We start from the raw sequence: 27,460 nt of genomic DNA on the forward strand, positions 1-27,460 counted from the left end.
GCCTCGCGTGTTTATCCACCCTCTCCCTCCTCAAACGCTTCCATCTCTCACCGAAAAACACCCAATATTACTGCCCAACTAGGCCTGCAGCAGAGGAAATGACGGCTTCTACAAATATAAATGATAATCAGTGGCTAGTTGAGGCCAAGAGACACAAGCGCTCGAGTTCACCAAGTACCAGCAGCAGCGCAAACCCAAGGATATGTAACTATAGATGTCTAAAAAATGTTTATAGGTAAATCTCATTTTTCAATTGGCGATCCGAGTTAAAAAAAACGTGCACCAGCTCAGGCCAAGGACTGTGTTGTCAACTTTCCTGTGTGGGTAATTATGGCATATTTTTAAACTCCCGCTGCCAGGAGCGCTGAAATAAAACATGAGGATGTGAGAGCGGGTGAACGAAGACAGGGAGAAAGAAAATCAAACATTTATTTGTCCAAAATAAATGTTGGCTCTTTCTACAGAAACACTCACCCGTGCCGTCGTCCACATTTTCCACCTCCATCACCTCCGTGTTGATTCTCCCTCTGAAGAGGTAGCGAGGACCCTCCGTGGCTGCCTTGCTGTTTTTTAAACGCCTTAAACAAAGATAAACAACCGCATGAATTAGCCAACATGATTTAATGATGTCATGTTATTACACTTCCTGTGTAATTTGTCTCACTCAAAGTTCATTCAGGGTTTTCCAAGAGACTAATTTCTATCATATGATGTTTGTCCATAAGTACAAATCAAATTAAGTGCGGAGGTTATTGAATTTAAGGTCACGGCTACACATTTTTCTGGCTTTCTTTCTTTTTCTAGTTTGTGTGAATGACGTGCAGACACTCCACGCTTCACAGCACGTACAGTGAAATCATATCAAAGCAGGTGGCACGTTGGTCGGTGGTAGGTAAAAAAGCTACAATAAATAAATGGAGGACGACATTACAACAAAAGTGAAGATAAAGCATCTCAAGCGCCACCTAGTGGATGCCTGCACTATAGGTCATAAACCCCAGCTCCTCCATGTTAGTGGATGGGACATGGACCAAATTAAAGTCAAAATACAAGTCAAGTAAATTGTTTTAGGAATTTTAACTCTTTTACACACAAAAAACTAAAATGCTTCCCACAGTGCATTGCTCCCTTTTCCCCAGGATAAAACTGGTGCAGTGAATAATTTACGAAAGCCATGCTCTGTAGGCGTACAGAGGCAGAGGGAAATAAAAAAATTGCAAGAAAGAAAAACACATTTTTATTCTGTCGCTTAAGAAAGTACACACAGCAATTAGACTTTGCATTAATCTTCTGCTTTGTGGATTTTGTCGGTGGAGCAATGAGAACAAGAGAGCGCAGACACCTGTTTTTCTTCTTGCAGTAAACCAGAAGCTTGTCAAACAGGAAGAAAATCCTCTCTTGTATGTTTCCAGCTGAGATCTTCAACAGGACGCCATGCATGAGCATCTCCGTACACGTATCTGTGATATTGGAGCCCTGGAAATGGACATAGAGACAAAAAGGTCAAACAGAAAAAAAACAGCAGCTTGGATATAAATTGACAGGATTTAAAGGAAATGCAGAAAAGATGTCATTCTAACTATAAAATAACCTCACTGGAATTTTTTTTCACCGTAATATAAATTGTCTACGCTGCAGAAAGTTTCTACAAATTACTTCTACTCCGTTCACATTTCAGATACAGTGTCTGAACAGGAGAAGGGATTACAAAGCCCGGCCTTTCCTGTTACCTCTCAGGGGTCTGTGAAAACACTCCCTGCTTCCTCGGAGCAGATTGCCGCGGGACTTTAGAATGCGCAGTTGTTAATAGCTTCTATAGAATAACATCCCGTGCAGTCAAGCCCATGCGTTGCATTGTCGCGCCTGGTCACCATATTGGTTGGGGGTTCCTGCTGCATGTGATTAAGTGTGTTGTCGTTTCCCTCACCTTGCCTGTTCTGGGAATTTATGTGCCCCGTCCGATCGAGCCCTTCTGAGCTAAAAATATCTCCCATGCGCACAGAACCGGAAAATGTGCTAAGCATTTCCTCCTGCTGGATACATCAGCGAGCCAGAACCTATCCCCACTTTTTCCCTCATTCCCTCCTCACCCTTTTTATTCTCCTTCTCCTCCCTATTTCCCCTCCTCTTGATTCCCCGGTCAATTCCTCTATCTCTTTCATTCCTTCCTCCACTCTTTTTTTTTTTCTCCTGCTGTTTCAGGGGCCTTTTAACTCCCCAGCCCATGGCCAGATGTTAAACTAATTTGCAGCCAGTGATGTGTGCACACCAGGTCCACACGGGTCCAGACTATGTCGTTGCATTTCCTCAACAGAATAACCAATTCTTTCCCTTTGTGCTTCATACGTGTTTAAGACAAACTTTTACTTCTTTCTATGCATCTTTATTAAATGTTTCTGTCTTTCTGCAGCATTTTTCTATCACTCTTCACATCAACCTTGGTCCAAGCCAAAGCTCCACACAGGGTGTATTCATTTTTAAACTTAAGCAACACTTTAAACCCTCAGTCATCTCTAAATTTCAACCCTCTATTTTTATAGGCAGAAATTACAACTACGTAGAGGATGAAAAATTGGAAATGATTAAACAGGAAATGTCATTTGTTAAGGAAAAGTTCAGTTAAAAGTTCAAATCTCGACAACATTAAGTAGATGTGAAGAGAACTAATTTAACTCGAACAAGACAAGTAAACTTCACGAGTGTGAAGTGAACCACAACTGAAAACTACTAACCTCTGGTCTAAAACTAACTTCTTCGGTGTGCAGTGACAAAACACAGACACTTCCAACACTAGCCTAAACTGGCAATCACCGCCCTGACAAATGCTGGCAGCCATCGCCATGGTGACCACGACGGGCCATCGCCCTGTCTCTCCCACGCGAGGTGAACCTGCCAGGAGGCCCTGCGGGCGGCCAGCTGTGGACCAGGTCAGCACTAACAAGCAATCAGCCCGGGCGGAGGAGCGGGAATGGAAAAAACAGCAGTTCTCACAATCCTCCTCATCCTGCAGTCGTTCCTCAAAAAAACACCCACACAGAAATGCAAGATGCAACCGTCACCCAGCTCACTCGCCTTTTTCCCCCCATTTACTTTCTCTTCTCTCCTTCTCAGCTCCATCTCATGTAGGGCTGCAGAGTCTGGCGTGCAGCAGTTACAGGGTCCTGCTCCAGAATGAGCTAATGTGTACAATTAATAAAAGTAATGAGGAGAAACCGCAGAGTGGCTGCAGCCAGGATCATGTCGAGTACAAGATGTGTCACCCCACCCAACACTAAGCCTCAGCCTAATCACCTTATTCTTAGAATGTGTGTGTTTGTATGCATGTGTGTATGTATGAAAACGCTGCAGTGTTTATTTTTTTAAACTAATAGGCAGAAATAATGAGATTACCACTTGTATTTGATATGTGAAACCCTGACTTTACATAAATTCCTAATTATCTGTCTGTTTTCTTTCTGTCTATAGTATATTAATGCTTTCAAGATGTCCTTTTTCATAAACATTGGCTAAATATTTATGTTTCTACAGTATATTTTACTCTGAAAGATAAAAAGAACGTACTGAAAGCTAGATAAATGTTCTGGTAATACTATAACAACATTGTAATGTTGACAGTGATCCAAAAGCAACACATTCAGAAAAAACTACTCGGACACATGTGACGAAGTCAAATCAGGCTCCGCTGAATCTTGTCTTACTCATATCTGGATCGAAAGCCTCAGTAAAAACAATCTGTTACTTCTTACACCTTAGTCAGAAGCTGTATCAACAAAGGCAGTATCTCTTTGTCTGCATGTGTCCAGGAAGCCTTTGGGCCCTCAAGCCGGGTCAATTACACAAGCATCTCATCCTTCTTCAAAATTACCACCACTGTTTTCTCTTCCCATCCAGCACTGGGCCTACTGACCCCTTATTAAAGACGTCCTAGAATGCGGGAAGAAAACTAATTTATAAGGCAACTTCCCAAGGCTGAGGAGTGCGGCCTACCTGACGATGATTGGATCAGTCACCTCAAAGCATAACTGCTTCAACTGCAGGCTCATCCAGGCGGAAAGAATTTGGTCATTGTGAATACAAGTCATTGTTCCCGCAGCGAACGTGAAGGCTTAAAAGGCTACAAAAGTCACGCCACTTGGAATTCTTCTAGAATGGCTGGCATAGGGCTAAGTGGCTTTAAATAAGTCATGACTTGGAGCTTTGGCAAGGGAAAGCACAGCTGTTTGAGTTAAAGGGAACAGAGAGACCTGACAATAGGACAAGAAGTCAATACAGCTACTTGAGGCAAACGTATTGGGAGAGAATTAAACAATAAGGCACTGTGTGCAGTTTTGTCGAGGCTCACCTCCCAACCCTCGATGTGTGACTGCCATTCCTCCAAAATCTCCAGCTTCTCCATCTGTCTCTTGGCCTCGTTTATGCTGGAGCACACGGCCTTCATCACATGCAGAGACTCCTGCACCAGGGCGTAGTCGTTGTGCTTCTTGGGAGTCCTCTTCAGCAGCTCCTGCGTATGTAAAAAACCACATATGTGCAGACAGAAATGACCCTGCGTGAACTCAAATATGTGGCAAATCTCTCTCTAATTGTAATTTTCACAGCATGAAAAGCATGAAAGAAAAGTTAATTTGGTTTTGTGTCCACTCCACATTCTATTACCAGTTCCTGAGTGGAGTGAGTAAAACGTCTGCTACAGCCAGCCGCAGTGGGAAAAAAAAAGCAATGGAAATCTCTGCATCTCTAGTCTAAACAGAGTTTCAGCATGTCAGTTACTAGAGGGCTGATTTATGCTGTTCTGGATATATCTTCAGCCACTGATGGTAATCTTTGTCATCGTGTGGAGAGAAGGATGCCCCGACAGCTGCAAGACTTCAAATGGCAGCGCATCAGATTACCCCCTTATTATTATTACATCTCTGTTCCTGCACTCTTGGCTGTTTGGAGAACACTTGGGTGAATTAATAGATCATAACAAGATGAATGACACAGGACGGCTTCGGATCAATGACTCGAACGAGCCTTTGAAAGCGCGTCTCATTTCGCTCACGTTTCACGTCAGGAAATGGAAATTGCGAAACGGAAAAAAAAACGGCGAGTGCAGGTATGAATGGGCCCAGTCAAAACGTCTGAATGCGCAGCTGGGCAGAGGAGGTGATGAGAGGTCTTGTGTTATTTCTATGATGTGGTTGTGCCGGGGAACTGAAACAGGGAAGTGTCAGAATATGAGACTAGTGTTTCATTAGCGAGGGAGAGGTTGATGTGAATGGGAAGGGACAGCCCTGACTAATGACTAGGCGGTGGTGGATGAAAAAAGGGGGTAGAAGGTGAACTACAGAGGTGGCACAAGGGAGTGGTAACTCTGTGTTGCATGGGCCATACTCACTCTGAGAAGCAATGGGTACTTGCAGATCCTCTGAATAGGAGCTACCAGGTAACCCTCCAGTGGCACCTCTGTGTTTTTTCTGCCTCCGAGCAACATGCAGTTCTGCAAGGAGAGGAGAGGAGGTTTAACAAGACTGATGCTAGAGGCTGTGAGGCGTCCATGCTAATTGTAAAGAAAACCGACACTCTTAGACAAAAAACTAAATCGATGTTCGTCCTAGATTATTTGGTGGTTTGATGGGTTATAGAGCCAATCTTTTACCTTCAAAACAGCCCACAGAACCATCAGGGCGCCTGATAGTTAACATATTTCATATTCAGGATTTAAAAATCGGGATGGAACCACAAAAGCCAATGAGAGCTACAGAGAGACTGGAGCAGCTGAGGGTGCTGCCAACCAACGTTAAACATTCTGAGGCGATCGTCAGCTAGCGTGCTACTGTTGTCAAATTATAAGTGACAGTAGAAGAATAGACAACCAGCGCACACTGCGTCTTTCGGATCATTTTCTCCCCCACTTGTTTAGTCTTCTGCTTTTGTTTATTAACATTGGAGGGAGTTGTCGCTCCACGCCAACTCTCCAATTAGTTTCGATCTGCTTCATGAGATCACATGAAAATCGTGAGATGGTGCGTCACTGCCTCTACAGCAGTAATCTAAATTAATATCCCGTAGTGTGTGAAACGCCATTATTTTTCTAATCTGGTAAATCTGAGTGTTTTAAATTAATATCTGCGATTTTCCTTATGTTTGCTATGCAACCCGATTTGGTCTTTAAAACGCCTGGAGCCTGAGCCCAGCTTAAGTGGTATCATGAGTGATTGAAACTGGGCTAGAGAATTCCTCTCGTGAAAACACACCGCCTCTTTCCCTCAGACATACAAACACACTGTGAGCCACACACGGCAGCTGGACAGTGTAAAGCCGTGGACTCTATGTTCCAGCGTGTCTGACAGCTGATGTGACTCTGCCTGATGTGTGGGCGGACTCCCTCTTCCTGTCCCGACACTCGGAGACACTTTCACTGCCACGGGGGAGCATCATGTTGCGAGAACAAAAGATGACCACATCCCCACTGCTGGCTCTCTAAACTGTGTGTGTGTGTGTGCACTAGGGGAGGTCAAGAACACTCTCAACATTTTTCTTTTTAGTCACAGCTCCTCACTTGTCCTCTGTTCAATCTTTTTTTATTTCACTTTTCATTGTTGTCTTTGACAGTTTGTAATTCTAGTCCTTCTCACTCCTTTGCCTGGGGGCATCACACACTGGCATCACCGCACCCTGTCACCCCTCATGTTTTAGGACTTCCATAAAAACAGAGCGCTTTGAAATTGAGATCTACAGCAGAGTTACAAACCCAGGAAAACAAGAGTACGACCACAGACTTGTATTGATTGACCGGTTCTGTGGTGAAGCACGTGACCTTTAGACTGCATTTAATGAAGTGAGAAATGAAACACACTCATGTCCACATACTATACACGCGATCAGAGAAGAGTGGCCACACAATCTCCATGTCTGATTTACTGTCGGTGTGTGCCTTTAATTTAGGAAGACGGAGGGGGCCGAGGAATTAATTGACTTTGATTTAATGGGGTCTTTATAGCCGCGACCTTTCAGTGACCTAACCTTTCATCAGGGCTGTATCGGTGTCGTGTTACTCTCCGACCTGCACTCAGCTATGGGCTAATACACCTCAGGTCACCTCCCAGGCCCTGTGATGACCAGGGTGGGGATATCCGCTAACCTCCACTAAACCTCTGACCCAGTGACCGCTGTTAAACCCGGGTTTGTTGTTTACAGTGTAATTCAGCACCTCATCTTCATTTCAGGTGAGAATGGATATTAGCAGCTGACCTCATAACCACGTAGGTCAGCTGGGTCACTTTGTTAAACTGAAGTTAGACGCTTCGTTAATGCTACATTTGAGGGTTTGGCTCAATCGTCTCTAGGAATGCTAGTTAGCTAACGTTAGCATATTAGCAAGACAAGGTTTGACTCTTAGTTGATTGAGGGTTCTTTAGCCCAGTTTGTGGCTTGTCTCTGGGGGTGCTAGATGGCTAATGACAGCAAATAGCACAGAATATTGGCAAACACCTAAATTTAGCATGTTAGCACCTGAATATGAAATATGATTGATAATTATCAGGGGCCCTGATGGTTCTGGGGGCTGTTTGGAAGGTTAAAGATTGAACATCGAACATCTCCAGACCAGATTTCTGCTCCGATTCTCAGGGTTCAATGGGCCCAAAATTCCTGTAATCTGAGCCTAGATATAATTAACCAACGGCATTTCAAAATCACCATTGTAACAAATAAACTAAACAAAATGTGTACTTGCTCTATATCTTTAAACTATTATTTGAACGTGGATTTAAATACTGAACTTTTTTGAGACTGTATCTACCCCATCACAGAATATAAGCAACTGAACTTGTACATTATGTGGACATTTACAGTCCCCCCTCACCAGTAAACATGTGCGGACACTCCTGATCTTATTGAGCTCCAGCAGCAGTCTCTGCGCCTTCTCGTGGTTCCCGCAGTATTCGTCGTAAATCTGGAAACGGCTCTTCTGTAAAGAGACAGAGAGAAAGACAGACAGAAAATGATCATTCTCGTATTATTTTTACAGATGGAAAGCAGGAGAAAGAGGGTGACAAAGTCAAGAAGAAAAAAAAAGGAAAAAGAGAGGAATGAATTACCTTGGACAAGGCAATATATAAGAATTATAGGATTCACAGCCAGTATATATTCTTCTCCATACTCTAGTCTCCATCATGAAATAAATAATGTATGTGTGGTATGGGGGGGCTTCCATTGTATCCTGTCATTTGCCTTGCAGCCATATGACCAACAACTTTCCGCCAAAGCATTTTTCATGACATCCATCTTCCTTTGTCTTTAAGAGGCAGCCGCAGGAGCCGGCCACACGGCTTCTAAATCACTCACTTCAAAGTCACTACGGTCTTCAGCCGCCGAGCTCTGCCTCAGAAGACGAAGCTGGCGAGGTGGAGAGATATAATGACCATAACAACAAGCGGGAGTACGTATAAAAACACAATATGACTGACTGTACAGTATTATTTTCTTCTTGAATCACGTTTTCTAGGAAATCGATTTATGAAGAACATTTCTTTGTCGGTGGGAGTTCGGTTTTTCTGTTGTCCAACAGGGAGGAGTGGAGTCTTAAGTCGGAGTGGAGTCTTAAGTCGGAGCGCACCACAGTCCAGTTGGCTTAGTTTTCACCAATTTGTGTTTCTGTAGTAAAGCTGGATTGTGTAATGCTTTCTTGGAACATTTGAAGTACATCAACACAAAGAAAGGAAACTTTAAGAAAAAAGCTGCAGAAAAACAGAAAGAAAGCAGAGAGAGAAAGAGGAAAGAAAAAAAAGTCTTATCTCTATGGATTCACATGATCGCTCATGACTGAATAATGGTCATAAGTCATGGGTTTTTAGTTATGCTCTAAATTATGATCCATTTTCTCAACGAGGTCATCTCATCAAAAGCCTCACTGTGCTGTCTGTGCTGTTCAATCAGCTTTCATTCACCTGTATCAGCAGCAGCCTGAGAAGAGAAGCCACCAAAAGCCGACCAGGAAAATAGTAAGATTTATTAGACTTTGAAACCTATTATATGCCAGTGTGCCCCCGGGCTCCGGATCAAAGAAATGTGTTATATAGCAGGAGAGAACAGTATATCAGAGCCCTATGAAGCATATCACACATGTGCTCTGCCTCATCTTGGGTAATCCAGAGAGATCAATTGATAACATGTGGTGTATCTTATCATTTTCAGGAGCACACAAAGGCGTATCAGGATTTGAGCTCTGACAGTTAAGAAGGAGGGAATGTCCTTAGATTACAGGCTCCTGTTTTCAGACGTGAACTCGGGAGATTGTTCTAGTCAGACACATTCACAACAACAGGAAAAATCTCCGGAGCGTTCAGGCGAGGTTTGGCGCCAGGGTAGAGCATGCAGGAGGCAGGACATGACGTGTATGTCCAAGTTGACGCCCACTTGCTCGCTGAGAATTCTATAGACATTATCCTGCTGTATTCTCACGGGGGCTCACTCAGACATTCTCTAGAGTTTTTACCAGGGGTTCTTGGAGGAAAAACTCCTGACAATGTCCAGGCATTTGCGTTCTCACATACAGGAACATTTTAAGAGCATATCCGGAGTTTAGTGCATGTCTGAAAGCAGCTTAAGAGAGCAGGCATCATTGGTGACATGATAATAAAAAGAAGGGGGGGGTGACTGTCAGCTTGCAAGACATGGAAACATTAAGTGAAGGCGTTTGCACAGAAGCATGCGTCCCTTACAAAGTGTAAGAAGCAGCGTCCGATTTCATGATGAGCATGAGGGTCCGGCTGCAGCAGCTCCTCAACCATGGACAAGAAGTCTTTGTGAACGGCCAGAATCTCCTCGATGTTGGAGAATAAAACCTAGAAGAGAGAAAATACACATCAAGACTTCCACGATCACAACTAAGTATATACAGTAGGGGTTTTTGTATATTTGTAAACACTTTTTTTCCTCCATTGCAGTTCCCTAGATTGCCCGAATCAATTCTATGGCTTTTGCTGCTTTATTGTGGTCAGTGGCGCTCGGAATAAAGAGTGAGGTTTCTTTGTAATGGGCCTGTCGGCCTGTGATGTCTTTGATATTTTGGATTTCCGACATTATTGGAGAATTTAACAGAGACGCTAAAAATAGGAACACATTTTTAGGATCTGTTCGATGGTGACTTTGCCTTCATGTGGTGTTGACTTCTGTCCCCTTTCATGCCACTTATGTGGTGGGTATTAAAGAGGGGGAAAAACAATGTGCTGACACTGCATGGAAGCTAGTGAAATAAAATCCAAGCATGAAAAACAGCAGTCTTTTATGGGTTTGTGAGGCCAAAAATAATCCTAAGTGATACAAAGAACAGCAAATCAAATCTGGTAAAACGGGATCAATGCATTTCCACCCTGGAGGCCTGAATGTCATTTAGCTGTTTTAGCCTGTTGCTGCTCAATGACCCCAGTTATCTCAAAGCCTCTCTGTACAGCATGTTCCCAAACACAACATAGCACGAATAGACATCTTCCAAAACACGGGAGATGCAGTAAATATCCACTGAATGCGTGTTTACCTTCCAGAATAAGCAAACTCCCTCCCACTGTGAGAGAGCATCCTTTATTATCCTCCAGCCAGAATCCTTTATAAATAGATTATATTTACAGCTGCTTCCTGCATCGCCCACTACTCCTTTCTCCATTCAGAACTTCACTATTTTAGGGTGAAAGCGAACCCCAATGGGTGCTCACATGGGACACACTTTAATTAGCTCCCATTGCAATTTCCGGCCTTTACGTGGATCAGGTTACTATACGAAAATAATGGTTTGTGCAGGGGAAAAGTCAAATGCATTTCATGTTTTTCCATATCTTAAATATGCAGTCCCACACCTCACAGATTGAACCTCACCTTAACCGTCTCCTCTGTGATGTTCTTGTCGATTTTGGTGGCCGCGTACTGGTTGAGACGATGTAGAAACACCTGAAGGAGGGGAGAGAAGGAAAGCAACAGTTAACAACTCTGAACCGGCCCCAGGATCGAATTACGCTTGAGCCACCAATCGCTTGTACCTTCGACAGGCAAAACAGAACACTGCCTTTGAGGATTTGCGTGCAGCTGCTGCCACAGCAAATTAGCAACCATCACAATGGACACCTGATACCTATCTGAAACACAATCTGTTCACTGGATGAAGAAATAAAACAGAATAATTGCAGCGCCTGGTATTTCAAAGGGGATGTTAAGTGGCTGGAGACGAGTTGGATAGGCCAGCAGCGTGCAAATTGAGATGGATGGGAAGTGCTCTTACTTTCCTCAGCCCCTGACGATGCTGATTCCCAGGCTGCTTCACTGCACAAGCCCTCGACAACTCATTTAAGGCTTCGGGGCACTTTCTGAGCAAATTAAGAGGATGCGCCTCAAATGCATTCGTAAAATGTGACTAAGGAGGGATTAGTTATTTTCTGAAGTCTGCCTGAGGGGAGAGCTTTTAAAGAAGGCATCCATCAACAGGTACCAGACAAGAATCTTTATGTTTATGCGAATGCAAAGCGTGGATACGATTTGGCAGACAGGGATCCGTCTTCAGTAAGAAGCTCGGGGGAAAACAAAGTGGCAGCATCAAACTTTGATTTTGATGGATGTGTGTGATGCACTTCGGGGGAACGTCTGATGAAATCCAAAGCAAGGCTTGAAAATCAAATCTTTCATAAAATATAAAGAACATGGATAATTAAATTCCAAAGCTCAGAAGTGTAACGTCGACAAACTTGACATTAAACAACAGCACAGTCCCCATTGTTCATATTGCTGTCAAATCTACAGTTAAACAGCAGAAAGAAAATGTCCTCGGCGTAACAAAAACACACTTGTGTTATGTCGCCTTAATGGCATTTGTTTTCATTTTGCATGTCACACAGCTCATCTTATTTAACCAGGTAAAATAAAGTGTGCACTTAGATTTTATTATAATAAAACAAGGAAACGCTTGAAAATGCATGAGAATGAAGGTAAATTATCTAAATGAAAGAAAGTGGTGGTTTTCAGACAAGGCAGCGGGGCTGTTAAATTTCAATTTCTGACTTGATTGGCCCGTCGTCGATTCTGTGGTCTGTCGCCAATCGCACGGATCCTCTCACAAAACCAGTGCAACATGACAGACAACATAATAGGCAAAGAGACAGCGGTGCAGCACAACAGATTCTGTCACAGAAAAACACTACAGCGGCACAAAGACTCATTTCACGGTGCAGCAAACTAGCAAAACAGCAGTTGCTGAAACACATGACCCTACATGATGGAGCTGCACACTGAGTGTCACAGTGTCAGTGTCACAGTTAGTGCAGTGAGAAGTTGCATCTGTCTTTGCAGTTGACCCCAACCATGGGCATCGTTTACTGCCCCGCTGAGGGCCATAATGCCATCTGTTGCCCAGTGCAGCCTGACCTGAGCGAGCTGGAATAATACAACCGCGAAGCCTGTAAACAGCTTTCTTTAATGAGCAGACAAGCTAAGAATTATCCTTTGACACGAGAGAAAAAAACTAAGTGAGTGGTTGTGACTCGGAACGTTTTATTTGATTAACTGTGAACAGATGGAAAGGTAGTGGGGCTAAATCAGTGGTTAATTCTCAATTTCCAGCAAATTACGCAGCCAATGCTCTGTTAACATTCTAAGCAAAACAACATGACGTGAAAGAAATTACTGAAATCATCTTAATCAAATTGTATTGACGTCAAGCAGCACTTCAAAAGGAAGTGTGGAAGTGAATGCCTGAATCTGGGTTTGCGGTTGGAGGGGGGGAAAAAAGCGGGGCTTAAATAATCAGCCTCTTTGTTGTAGGCCAACTCCGCGCTGATTACCATTCTGTAGCTGCCTTGCCTCGCAACTCCGCCACTCACGAGCATTAGCATCTGATTAGCAATTCTAATATGTACAAACACGGAGCAGACTTCGACAGGCCCTCACAAAGGCCTGACAGCGCTTACTGTAAAGGACCAGAGCTGAGCAGAAGTAGCGCTAATTTGCATCAAAACTCCTGCTTCCTTTCATGGATGTGTGACATCCAACATGGGCTCATCAGGGAGTCTATCACTTCAGTTTTAATAATAAAGAGTTAATCCAACAGGAAATTATCGTTAAATCTTGAAGGCGCTAATTATCCAGAATCTCTGCAGCTTAGGGGGCTCTGCTGCAAAAATATAAGCAGCCACGCTGCAGATGCTTATCAGGAATAAGTAGCATTAGAGAAACCACACAGTGAAATGAAGTGCAGGGACTCTGAGTCTGATTGGATAGAGATATTAGATTGTGTTATCACCCAAAAGATAAGACAGTGTTTGTGTTTTGTCACACAGAAGTGAGGCTGTAAAATTTAAACCATTCTTTCATGTAGTTTTGAGGTAAGTATATACCACACAGAGAACAGACTCAGCCACACAAAAAGTCTGAAAACTTCTACTGAGGCAGTTTGGCTCTGGCGTTATCCCTAGAATTGTGGACGGGTCAGATTTGCATTGTGGAGACGACATGTCTCTTCCGTAGAAGCGGCCAAGTCTGCCTTGTTGATGTTGTTAAGAGACTAATCCTGGAACAGCTCCACAGACAGTGAATGGGACGTTTACTGACTGACTGTCTGAATGGATTCACGGACACAGTAACAGTATCATGGGTGACTGTGACTATAAGACCATTTCCAGGTTCGGACAGAGTCTGTCGCACAGCTCGTTTACCTGAAAGCAGTGTATCTAAATTTAGTATAGATTCATCTACATGTAGAACAAAGGCAAACGCCAACAAAGATGTCAACTTGGAAAGACAATGAAATTCGACAGCCATAAAGGCAGAGGCCAAAATTCTCAAACAAGTTGCCGGGAGAGAAGTTGCACAAACCTTCTATATGACCGTGGCCTCCCCGAACAGAATTATATGTCATGTCCTGCCTCCTGCAAGCGCTACCCAGGCGACACCCCTCGCCTGAATGTGCCGGACGTTCTCCTCATCTGACGTGAACAATCTCCTGCGCTGTTCTTCTTATATGAAGGCAAACTCAAGAAGGGTCAGGGTCCGGACCCCAATTTTTGTATGTTATCTAGAGTTCATGTCTGAAAACACTATAAGAATCATAAATAGAAAATTCAAATAAACTGCATCCAAAGCATGATTCTTTACAGCAGTTTCACACTAAAAGCATTTCATGTTTTAGATTCAGCAACAGACTTCAGACGGATTTTTGGCTGAAGCCGGCCTTCGTGTGTCAGGTCCCTCGTACAAAACCCCTGTCACGTCTGATGTTTGAATATTGTAATGGAAATTTTAACTGTGTTTGAAACCTGTAGAAGCAGGTCATTGTCCAGAAAATTCACCCTGAACGAGGGAGCTTGTTGATTTCATTTCTATCATGTCTCCTGCACGCTCTACTGAGGCGCTGCCCCTCTCCTCAACCAAACTGAACATTTCCAACACGTCTCACATGGACAATCTCCGGTTGCGTGCAGCATGTGTGAAAAGGCCGACTCAGGACAAGGCTCAGACTTGATTCTGCAGACATTGTCCAGCGTTCACAAGTGGAAAAAACAGCTCAAATAAGACAGATATTCTCTCACTTCTAACTGTCGATCTGAGTGATCTTTTTGCATGCGAATAAGTCGAAATCAAAGCAGAGTCTACGTCTTTACCTCAGTGATTTTGTAAGATGATGAGAACGAGCAGAGAGCAGAAGAGAAGCAAAGAGATAAAAGGGAGAAAAGCCGTAGACATTGACCATTGCAGTCCAGCCATATACTGCATTTTGATCTGCTTTTGTTTAGAGTCAATTTCAAACAATTACCCCAGCTTTCACCAGGGCTGCTGCCTCCGTCCTAATACCCTGTAACGACCAACGGAATTCCAGAGGGACACATTTTGTTCCCCGGGCATGTGGATGTGCTTTCTGGGCACCAGTCGCCACTGATTCACAAGCAGACCTCACTGCATTTTAAAGCCATGTCACATTATCTGTTAACAGAGATGGACAGACATGTTGAACTGGACAGAAAATGCAATACAAAATAAATGCATTCGTCTCACTGTGTGAATTCATGAATAATAAATAGTGCTTTTTATTGTTGCCAGATTTCCATGATACTTAAAAAATGATAAAAGAGGATTAAGACAAGTTTGATGACAACAGGGATTTTCTACAGTTTTTCCAATAGTTAAGACACAGAAATGCACACGTCACTCATTAAAAGCATGTGAGCAGCCGCTTTCTGCAAAGAAATTAAGCAGAGGCTGATTTTATTCCTTGTTACTTACTGTACATATACAGACATTGTCTTAATCATGGATCCACATCATTCAAAACTCATTCTGTTTCCTGAGGCTCATCTACAATCACCTAGATTGTCACTCTGATGGCTCGGGGGGGGGACTCCACATTAAAACCCCATTAAGTTTTTCATTATTCCACAGCGCAGATGGGTGTGATGAATAGATTGGGCCAATCACTGCATGTGGCCCTACCTGCCATTAATCAACACACGCTCACAAGCTGTGGGCTTCAAGGAAGTGCTGGTGGAAATTGTGTCTGTGCTGCCAGATGTAATCATGTTCAGATTCAAAAAGGAAGACAAACATGTGATGAGAGCACAATGTTTACTGAAACTCAAACCAGGTTGAGTCAGCAGACCTGCAGGCCACACCATACAAACCATCACCAACTTAAAACCTCATATCTGCATAGCGAGTCAAGAAGAGGTGAATTCATTCCTATTACAACCTCCACGATCTCCGATGTGTTGAAGAATTCCTCACCTCTGGTATTTTATGGTCCACATTAACGTTAAAACATTTTTTACTTTTGCGTTGAACACTAGGGGGCAGAGTCCATATATGAAACAGAATTACACTCACCAAACAAAACTGTGTGGAAACGGGTTGCGAGGCTCATTTATGTAAAAGACCCATGGAAGTTACTATAACTCAGCTGGTTCGATCTCAAGTGACAGTTCGCTCAATAACTTAAGTTTGCTGTAATATGTTCAGGAGTAGGAAAGTAGAAATCACCCGTCGTCCTTGGGATTTTAGCCTCATAGTAAAGTAAAGTCAAATGAGAGGCACAGGGGCATTGAGACCAACTAGAGGGCTGTTTCCATGCCGACTGAGTGTGCGCCGTGCCAACCTAGGTCAGGAAACTCTGTGAATAGATATTATGCAGCGTGGCCCCCCCCCAACCCAACCGGTTCTCTCCGCCACATTGGAAAGATACAGAGGAAGGCTAGCCCCTCCCCCTGTATATGTTTATCTCTGTCAATGAAACAGATGAACCACACCAGAGATAGTTTGGCAAACAACAGAGGCGGCTCGCTTCCTGAGGCAGCTACCAGTGATATAACAGAAGGACAATGATGGACATTTTTGAGCTTCACAATAAAGTGTGTGTACAGTATGTTTGCCAAGCCAGAGCAAGTGGTTGTGACAAAGAGACGGTACAGTGATTGTGAAGTGAGTAGACAAGTAAAGGAAGAAAGTGCAAGGGGGAGAAAATGCATGTCGTTCATTAATTTACAAAGTCACACGCCCTGAAGAATGGGCTGTGATTGGAATAAAAATCCTGCCAAATGAGCAAAAGAGCATCAAACAGATCCAAAGAGCAAAATGATGCAGAACATTTGAAGACAAATTAAATTAAATTCATCCAGCTGCTTCCATGCAACATCTTCAAACATTTGTTTGAGCATTCAAGGAGGAGTGGGCAGGACCACAGTGTCAGTTTAATGTATTACATGCATAACAGCCATTTTGGGTCCCATTAGATTCATTCATTCAACTGGGGAACACCCTGCTCTCCCTGAAATTGCAAGGAATTAAAAGTTGTTTAAAAGCAATAACAGATTTATCAGCTTACTTTTAGGAACTTATTCAGTTACCAAAGTTCAACTGCATTTGCTGCAGTGCAGGATCTGTTGCTCCCAACTGAAAAAGCTCATTGGCACTCGTCCTAATGTCGAGGCCTTTCCCAAACTCTCTTGGACAAGCTGCTTCTTTTGTCCACTAATCTGCTCTGGATTCATATTTGGAGAGATGGAAACCAAACACTTTGTTTTCTACTTTATATCATACTGTTGCAATACAAATGTAAATGCATGGGGCTATCACACCACACGAGTGCAGGTATCCCATTTTATTTTTAATACACCATCTGTGCTAGAATCTCATCTCGTTAGCAAATACAAAACGGGAAACAAAGTCCATTCAGTGTCGGAGATGGAGACACAAACAGGCAAGTTCCACAAATGACAAAGCCCACTAGAGTGAATCACTAGACTGTGAAGATTTGCTCATTAATGTAACACTCCTCTGTTCCTTTGTCATATTCCTCCTCCGGGGAGGCAGAGGGAAAAGTAAAGCAAGTCAAAGGACCACAGGTAACAGGTGGGCTGGCAGCTCGGCAGCCTCGGGCAACCTCTCGAAAACAACCTGAGTCCCTGGATTTGAAAATGAGAGAGTAAAGGGGATAGAAAGAAAAAGAGACAGACAGCATAAACAGATAGAAAAATGCAGAGGAAGTACAGAGGGAAAGGAAGAAGGGGGGGAAAAAGAGAGGCTTGTTTGGCCTTCTTAACATGGCAACTCTGTAGGGAGGATATGGTGCCTTTACCGTACTTCCTCCACAGCGGAACTACTTTCAAACTGGAATTCAAAATTACAGAGGTCTCCCACACAAAACATCGTACATACGCACGCACACACACACACACACACACACACACACACACACACACACACACACACACACACACACACACACACACACACACACACACACACACACACACACACACACACACACACACACACACACAGTGGGTTCCTGGTAAGCAAAAAACGGAACTTTCCCCCCAAGAAGTACCGACCAGAGACAAACAGTCAGGCTCTGGTGCTGAGCGCACACTGGGGAACATCCGAAAAGAGAGAAAAGGCTCTTTGTAGCTTTTCTCCCTTATAAACTATACGCTCCCTCCGTCTCCTCAGCAGGTCCTCATGACACCTCCAGAAGTCATCCTGCACGCTTCTTATCTCACTAGTTCTTCTCCACAATGGTCCGCGTCTCTCCCACTGGCGATGTGCAGAGGAAACAGTCACTATAAATACAGTGGGGAATGTTAATATGGCTATCTCGGGAGTGGTTATTAAGGCTCATCTGCACAGCTCAGTGCAGGGTCTCTGGTTTTAATTAGCAACGGGGAACATAGTGAGTATTCATTTCACAGGATCTTCCAGCGAACAAAGGTCCATTTGTTTCAGGAGCACTTGTTCGCTGTCGGCCGTCTGCATGAGCACCAGAATAAATAAAAAAACTGTGGATTAAGAGGCTTCTTTCAAGACAACAGATAGTTTTGGGATTTTAATTGGAAAGCTTATTGTTTTAGGAAACGACAAAAAAATACAGGGACAAATCGAGCTTGTAAGAAAACATTTTGATCAAGAATTCACTATTTGCATGAAGGGAAAAGAGACGCTCTTCCTTTTGGTGTTATTCTTGTCCTTTCTCTGACCCTGATACCCAAGGAGATTCCAAAACAGCTGGAAAGAAGCAATTTATCTAATGAATACGTCTGTGGCCAATGTCTGTGCCTGGCTCCTGGTGAGTTGACGTTGGAGTGAGTGTAAAATTATGCTTGCGGTCATGTCCGTTTAACCGTTTTTCAGACAGACTCCGTGTCTGTTCAGCTTCACCCATCGTGGCATGGTAAATGTCTGGCATCTTCAGCATACCAGGAATATCTTTTGACTCGTGGAATTGTTAAACAGTGAGACGACGAGCCTCCGGGGGATAAGTGTTGGTCCTCAGAGACCAAGCTCGGCATGCTTCTCCTATTTCCACGCGCGGCCAAGCAAACCATCACCCACTGATTCACATCAGAGCCACATAGCAGCACCGTGTATTGATCTCCGAGATGACAAAGCAGGATCGTCTGTCTCCCGACCTGTAGCGTGACTGTCACACACCCAGACAGCACATTTCATTACCGCTTCAGACTTCCAAATTGTCTGCTAGGGGTCCCTCACACCCCCCCGCCCCCCCGCCATCCATTTCAGCACGACTGGCAAGAAAAAAGGGAAACCTGCAGCGTCAGCCTCTCTTACACATGACAGAACAGGACACAGTGGAGTATGGAGAATATAGCAACCACACTCCCTGCCAGATTCTCCTCTGCTCTCAATCCCCGAGCACAAATGTTGAGAGTGTGCCCACTTGCACAAACACCCGTTCCTGCTAGGGTTGTGCTCATCAGGACTTCTTTTTGTCTGTGAATTGACAGAGCAGGAGGCTGCATCAGATCAGCATAGACCTGAGCATTATTTAATCCATGTTCTCTTCCAAATAAGCAGGAATAACTTCAGCCATGGCACATTAAAGGTTCAGTGTGTAGAATTTAGTGGCATCTAGTGGTGAAGTTGAATGGCGTCGAGAGGACCCGCTCCCGATGTAAATTTAAAGTATGTAAATATAAAGGGCCGGTTCTAGGGAAAAGAAAACAACAATTTGTACAATGTAGATGAAACACACTAGTGAAAACATCATTAGGATTATTTTTCTATTAAATTTCTGCCAATAGATCCCTTTCACCTAAATCTTACACACTGAACCTTTAATTGAGATGTTATTTTACATATATTTTCAAGTCAATTACTCATTTAAGCTTTTTCTAAAGTGGTGTACTTCACTATGCTAAATATCACATTACACTGGGCCAAAATGAACTGGACCTTCTATAAACAACAGACACAAGAGCGCTGATGAACCAGAGACTGTATATTAACATGGAGTCTGTCAGCAGCAGCATCAAGGTCCTGCCTACGACTCTTTCTTTGTGGAAGCAACAGCTCCCTGGGATGTAGAGAACAAAACAGCAACATTTCTTTACTTTAGTCAGTGGACTAAAATGTGATGACAAAAGCTGTTTGGCAGGAATAAAAACCTTGGTGATTGGGTTAACAAGGTTAGACGTGTCCAGTTGACAATGTCGAAAAAACGAAGAAATACATTTTCTTTCATCAACAACATTGTCAGTTTATAACCTCAATACTAGATAATGTGACCGGAAAAAAACAGTTACATTTCCATAAATGTGAAAATGTATGGACTCTGACTTTAAAGCTGCTCTAATCAGATTAACATTGGAAAAAAATCATGTGTTATGCGAAAGGACACACACACACACACAAGAAAGAAAGACCGACAGAAAGGATGTCTGCACAGAGACAGAGAGACACTTGTCTATCTCAGAGCGTCTTTGGCAAGTCCTATTCAAGAGCTTAATGAAATAATTGAGAGTGAAGTGGAATTTCCCATCGTGTCTGGCCGGGTGAGCTCGGGATGTTTATGGATTGCGAGCCCAGAAATGCAGGACGGACAGAGACATGAACGACATGGAAAGTGTGATTTTGAACCATAGAGGAAACATGCAGACTAGTCTAGACATTCTGAGTGGGACACAAAAAAAGATCTGAAATTCTAGAGACTGCAACACAGTTTGTGTGATACTTCATGATAGGAAATGAAATGGCTGGTAATTTAATTGTTAAATGCAATTACCTTAATTGGGTTAATAGGCAACATACCAATATTTAATTGGTTTGCAAACATATTGTCGTCTATTAACACTGTCATCCAAAAACGTCTATTAAGGCAGGATTGAGATTGCTTAACCAACATTGCAAGTGTGTGTGCGTGTGTGTGTGTGTGTGTGTGTGTGTGTGTGTGTGTGTGTGTGTGTGTGTGTGTGTGTGTGTGTGTGTGTGTGCCCTGCCAAAGACCATGCCAGTAAAAACAGGGGCCCCCTTGTGATGATGACCCCTTCACACCGCATGAACATCCTGATAAGTGTCTCTCAGAGCCCCGCCACTTTTCTAGTTGTCTCACGTAAATCCACCACGTGACCCGGCAGCTGGCAGCGGCTAAATCAAAGGCCGCCTTCTCCTCTGGGCAGAGAGACAGTGACAGCACCACCTCTGCCTCCTGAGCTGCTGAAGCCAATGCAGGGGGTCGCATAATCCTTATCGCAAATGTAGTCAAGCGTGCGTGTGTGTGTGTGTGTGTGTGTGTGTGTGTGTGTGTGTGTGTGTGTGTGTGTGTGTGTGTGTGTGTGTGTGTGTGTGTGTGTGTGTAGCAGGAAGCATGCAGCACAATGTACAGATGGGGAGGGCCAGGAAGGAAGGAAATCCTGCTTGAAAAATGGCCTCTGAGACAAAAGCAAAAGAACCCTCTCCAGAGTAAGACCCCTGCAGCAAGAGGAACATTACTCTGACAGAGAGGAGGTGTACAACAGGCCTGTAACCAGACTGTTATAATCAATGTTGTTATAGATTAGATGAGACTGGACTACACGGAAAGTCAAATGGATTCCCCCACGAAGACTAAACTTCTATAGCAGGAGCAGAAAAATACAGACTAACAGGTAGATTGCTTGCACAGTAAATATGAAGCCACAGCCAGCAGCTGGTTAAACTACCTTGGCTCAAAGACTTGGGGGAAACCCCAGGACCAGAACCTCTAAAGCTCCCTAATGAGCATTTGACTTTACAGGGTATTGTGTAGCGGACTTCCTGGAGTTTCCACTTGTTGCACAGATCTAAGCCCAGGATGAATCCATCCATTATCTATACTGCTTATCCTTTGAGGTTTACATGGGAGCTGAGACAAATAACCATTCATTCTCACATTTAAACCTACAGACAATTTCTCCAATCTCCAATCAATCTAATTGCAAAATGCATGTCTTTAGACTGTGGAAGGAAGCCAGAGTACCCAAGTGAAAACCCACCCAGACATGGAGAGAACATGCAAACTCCACAAAGGAAGGCCCCTGACCAAACCAGGGACCAATAACCTTCTTGCTTTGAGGCGACAGTGCTAACCACTGCACCGCTGTGCCGCTCTAAGCCAATGATCAGGCACCTAATTCAACATAAAACCATGATTTGACATTTTTACACAGATTTGTATACCTTTGACTGATTTCTGTCACCCTGTTAAGCAAAAAAGCTAACAAGCTTAAATTGTTCAAACTCGCCTGACTCAGCAGACATTTGGCTTTCTGAATGCATTTTGGCCAGCACCATATTGGGCTGAGGATCAATGCCAAGCAAGAACAAAGGTCAAAAACATGAGAAACTACCTTTTAATCTGCATTACAATATTCAAAGTCTCTAATAATTTGACTACTTGCCATTAAGTAGGCATGAATGGTATTGTATATTTCCAATCGTAATCGCATTTGGCGCATCTAGGAAACTGCTAAATCTTTCTTGATGAAGATGAATGGATAAACTATTGAAAGGCATGCAAAACACGACAGCTCCCAAAAAAAACAGCATTGCTCAATGGGAAGATAAAGGATTATCCCACTCAATGTTATAATTAATATGGGACTCAAGATTGATGCAAAAATCTCTTCACGAGAGGGATGTCGCCAAGCTAATCCACACCGTTGTTTATCTTCAGCCTGGCTAAAAAGACCAATCCCGCAAAGTTGCTAAAAATGGTTTGTGCACACAAATATCACACAATGCTTCTACTTGCAGAAAAATACCACAGAAATAAGATGAGCATCTTATCCAATGCATTTACACCTCTCAGGAATGCATGTGACAAATCACAGGCAATACAAGACGTGACAGTTGCATCCTTGCAAACACGCCATAAAATGCAATCCCCTTGCGCTGTGGAAGTGGTGTGAAATTGAAATGCAAGTGAGCCACTTCATCAGTTCAGTTCAGCCTCACACTGGGGACAGACAGAAAAAAAACTGCCTGTATTCTCAGAGAGGAGAGACTGACCCAATCCAATTAAAAAGAGTCAAGAGGAAAAAACATGTCACATCCCTCTCCGTTTGCTTGTATTTCTTTCTTCTGCTTCACATCCACAGAACAGCCACATGTTTTTCTGTGTACCTGGAATAAGGCTAAATCCTGGCAGATCTGAATTTAACTTGGCCTCTGTAAGAAGTTATTGCTGAGGATTCTGCTCTCTGATGAGGAAACACATATTTCAAGCCTGATGGGATCATAATAAACTTTCATGTAGAAAGAAAGTGGAAAAATACACTTCTCGTCAACACAACATCTAAAATAATGGCTGGAACATGCAGACACCACTCTCCTCTGGGAAATGGTGGTGAACATCAACATCAACAGAAAGGCGGCTAAAGATATTTGAGTTATTTGAAAAGGTACACAAGAAGAGAGGCGGGTGTGGGACAAATAACAGTATGATGGATTGATCATCAACTCCAAATAAAGACATATTTGTATTAAAAAACAGGAGGAGGAGAGCAACTAGGGCAGAAACAGCAGCATCTGAAATGTCTTTCCAGATTCAACGTTCAGTTTAATTATCATTATGCAACACAAGCTCATAAAATGAAATTACAGATTTATTCCCGCTATGCTAATCACAAAAAAAACAAAAGTTATAAAAATTAATGACTAAAAAAATTAGGTCATAAAAATAAAACTTCACAGCCTGAGGAGAGAAACTGGCTCGTGCACATTCACTTAGGATCCTTATTGGTCGTCTGAAAAAGTTAAGAATTTAGCCATCTTGAATTATATATCCAATCTGGCCTGCTTTTCCTCAGGATCCCTGAGGAAGAGCTGCAAAATGTTGCTAAGGAGAGCGACGCCTCGAATAGCCTGCGTAACCTTTTTGTGTTTATTCAGTTGATCTTAGATCATTTACAATGGGGTTGGGGACAGTTTCTACATTGTTGTTTGTGTGTTTTCATCCAATCAGGACACACAGATCATCGGCATCTTTCTGTTGTTGTTTCCATCAGAACTCAGGAGGGACATAGATGTTGAGACACAAAGTCTGCAGGTTAACAGTCAGACAGGAAAGGGGTCGGAACAAGAGGTTGTGACCATTGGGGTCATCCCCTGTGCTGTCTATCCAGAGGGTATGAACCATGTCATGGCTGCGCACCCCCCACCCCCTCCCCTGAGCTGAACTCATCCAGGACTGCTGACTGGTCATATGTTACAAGGAAAACAGAAAACATCTTGGGCCAACATGAACGCCCAAGCAGAGAACAAATCCAAATCCGTGGAGGGAGAGCGAAAAAGATGTGGAGCCTATTTCGTGCACGAACACACACACGCGCACACACACACACACACACACACACACACACACACACAGGGTTCACTTGAACACCTGGGTTTCTAAGAACGAGTAACTGCTCCTTCTTAGCAGCTGCTTTCTTCATTAGGCTTCATGTCCCACTGCCTGCAGCCATTCGAACTGACTTTAGGTGACCACCAATATGTTTATTGACCAACAAACTTTTTCCATATGACGAATATCATCATATGCAGCTGTATTTAAAACTGCAGATGCAATATACAGGATTCTTGAATGTCTTAATAATCAATCCTTTTCCCAGAGAATGAGAAAATCTCTGCTCGTACAACGTCTCAACACACATTTCTTTAATTTCAATTTATGCAAAGGGATTAAAAATGTTTTAAACATTACAGTCAGTGGTTGCCTCATAGTTCAACAGGCTTTTGTTGGGGAGAGGAAAGGCGGCAGCTGAGGGACCACTTAATACACTGCAAAGCTTTTTGGAATATATTAAGTTAAACTTGTGGCTCAGATCTTGCTCCAGAACCGGGACATGAAAGGTTTCCTCCATTGTCCCGTTCTTGCATCCTCTCTCCCAAGTGCTTATCGTCCAAGCAAATGGCTTCCAGTGTTTCTGTATCAGCGGTGAACAATGGCAAAGTATTTCATTTGACAGCATGACTAAAAATGACCTGCAGAAATGCAAAGAGCTCATTAGAGCCACTGTTTACATTATGTCTTGAGTTGCTCTTTTCAATGAGGCTTTTCTAAGAGTGACTGTCATTTTATTGGCTCGTAGCTGTCCAAGATAAACACCAGTGTCCACGGCCGCCCACTTTCTCCAGCTATAATTGTTTATTACGTAAGATTGTCCTGAGATATTTCACACAACTTCCCTCGAGCCTGCCTATCACTATCAGTCTACTGTGGACACTGAGAACATGTTGTGCAAAAGGTGACGCTTTGAACCCAGAGAAAAGTCAAATTTAGACTTCCCAGTAAGGACACCTCCGAGATGCAATCTGCACATTTTTCCCACGAGAGGTTTGCTAAAGCCACACAATACGCTCTGTCTGTCCTGGGACCAATTGCTCCTAATCATCCTTGCTCTCTGTGTTGTTTTCCACTACCTTAATAGTAAAGTATGTGCGAGGTGCATTGTGTTTTGGGTCCCACAGATCAGCAGCAGCAATCTCTGCTCCGCGGTTCAACTTCGGCTTCTGAGCGGAGCCTCATTGTTCCCCTGCATTTCCTAACCTCGGAGGAATTCCTCCTCCAGGAAATATGGTTTACAAGAGAAGGCACCAAGCCCAGCCACTAGCGGAGACCCAAAGCCCCCCTTCTTGCTACCCTTCACCCTCCTGGCAATATCCACTGCGTGATCCACTGCCCTTTTCCCTTTTCGCCTTCCAGCAATATCCCGTTTACATCTCTTCCTGCTGGTACTGGGAATCGCCTGGATTATCCTACCAGGGACTCGCACAGAGGGTGGGGGTCTGGCTTGTCCTCCGCTCTGACCTCTAGACACACAGAAACTTGCACGGTTTGTTACTGGTTCTAGCTCTGTATTAAAGGTGGGGGAGGAAAGTGAGTTGTTTGTGTGTGATCAGATGAAAGTCTTCAATATGACCCCTCTCCCCAGTAGGGCCCTCTTTGATCATCCTGGGTATCTTCCCAATGCTCCCCAGGACCTCCCAGATGATAAGACAGTAGATAATGGCGACTCTTTGTCTTTTCCTCTGACTTTCCAGCTTTTTTTTAATCATCCACCTCCACAGCTATAAACCGACAATAGCCTGACTATCTTTCACTGTCAGATCTCGGCTCCCATCCCAAGATTCCCAATGAGAACAGAGTTGCCTTGTAAGGGGTCAGCCACTTCTGAAATGAATCCCACATCCAGCACTACAGGGGGAGATAAAGGAGGGGTGGCTGCATTCCCTAAACCCCCCCTACCACCACCAGGACAGAGGACATTCCCTCATGTAATCGCCCACACTATCTCTCCAATGATGCCACTTCTAAGAAAAGCCAGATAGAGCTCCATCCCCTCCCTGGTCCCTCCGCTCTCCATTGGGAACATCTGGGCAGTGTGTGTGGTGGGGGAGGGGGGGGATGCACTCATACATGTGGTCTGGGAAATGGCGCTTTTTAATGACATACAACACAGTTGCCCCTTCGACCCGACATCCATGCAAAGTTCCCATAGCAGCAGGGAGCTGGAAATGCTGAGAAGATGTGATGAAAGCCATTAGGCCGTCCAGACCCACAGTCCAGATCACATGCTAGTGTGTTGACTGCAAGGACTTTCACTTCTGACATTCTCAACAGACTGATTTCCAGAGCTGCCATCGTTATTTGACGTAATACCATTAAGCTGCGGTGCTTTACATCGGAGGCCACCTGTGCCTCCCTTGGCTGGCCTCACACCTACACTCAAAAAAGGTTTGCAATGTCAGCGGCGAACTGCATCCTCCTGTACTTTCTATTCTTTGTGGCGAGTTTGGTCTTAAATGTAACACTGCACAGTACAAGTTACAGTCCTGGGTGTGACAAGGACAGAGGCAGCTGAGACAGATGCCATTATGCAAGGTTCTCTGATGATTTCGTTTTCACCTCTGCCTAAGAGGTTATGCTTTATGTCTTTCTTAGTTAGCAGGATTACGCAAAAAACTACTGGACAAATTACCACAAAAGTTAGCGGAGGGATGCGGTATGGGTCAGAGAGGAACCCATTACATTTTATTGCGGATCCGGATCAGGGGGCAGATCCAGGAATCTTTCTTTAACATTGTGAGATAACGCAATTTGCGACATTTTTGATTTCTCAGAGAATTATTCATTTATACAGGACTTAAGTGTGTGCAATTTGGTGCAGATCCAAAGATCTTGATCTAGTGGATTTAAATGTGTTTTCTGAGTGGCCTTCTAGTTGTGTAGATGTTATGTGTCTTAGCTGTTCTGTGAGATAATTCCAACAATCTGGGACTGATTCACTTTAACTTCAAGATTAAAAGACCTTTGCAAACAGACGAGAATCATGTTGCCTGGGTCATTTGAAAGAGCAACAATCTCTGTGACTTGATTCTTTTGTAATTTGTGGTTTGTCTATCGTCGTGTAACTCTGTTAGACAAAAGTGATCCAGCTCCCCAAATGGCTTCTATGTCTGTGCGATCAGCTGTTGCCAGACACAAGCCCCCATGCAGCCCGTAACAGCCTGTGAGAGAAGTGGATTAAACATCACACTTGCTGTGCAGGAACCAAAGCTGTGCCTTTGTGACTGCTCTTCCAATTTCACACTTGGATCCTAAAAAGTTAATATATCCATCACAGACTCCGAGTAACACAGGGAGCGATGCAGAACGTTATTTCTTATGTTTGACATCAGTAAAGCAAGAGTG

The 27,460-nt window shown here is 43.6% G+C and overlaps 1 protein-coding gene across 2 annotated transcripts in view; it reads right to left on the bottom strand.

Moving 5' to 3' along the window:
* prex2 (phosphatidylinositol-3,4,5-trisphosphate-dependent Rac exchange factor 2) overlaps window positions 1-27,460 on the bottom strand; it is an 88,733-nt gene that overhangs the window by 60,592 nt on the left and 681 nt on the right. Inside the window, exons 2-8 of one of the 2 annotated variants that reach the window (XM_035142435.2) lie at window positions 10,858-10,929; window positions 9,708-9,830; window positions 7,850-7,954; window positions 5,381-5,482; window positions 4,343-4,504; window positions 1,343-1,476; window positions 475-578 (exon numbers count right to left, since the gene is read on the bottom strand). In XM_035142435.2, the coding sequence (XP_034998326.1) occupies window positions 475-578; window positions 1,343-1,476; window positions 4,343-4,504; window positions 5,381-5,482; window positions 7,850-7,954; window positions 9,708-9,830; window positions 10,858-10,929 (802 nt within the window). Of the gene's footprint in view, window positions 1-474; window positions 579-1,342; window positions 1,477-1,927; window positions 2,059-4,342; window positions 4,505-5,380; window positions 5,483-7,849; window positions 7,955-9,707; window positions 9,831-10,857; window positions 10,930-27,460 lie in introns of those variants that run through there. The other variant, XM_035142436.2, reaches the window with a different exon arrangement.

The sequence above is a fragment of the Hippoglossus stenolepis genome, chromosome 19 (assembly GCF_022539355.2).
Source record: "Hippoglossus stenolepis isolate QCI-W04-F060 chromosome 19, HSTE1.2, whole genome shotgun sequence".
Classification (NCBI taxonomy): domain Eukaryota; kingdom Metazoa; phylum Chordata; class Actinopteri; order Pleuronectiformes; family Pleuronectidae; genus Hippoglossus; species Hippoglossus stenolepis.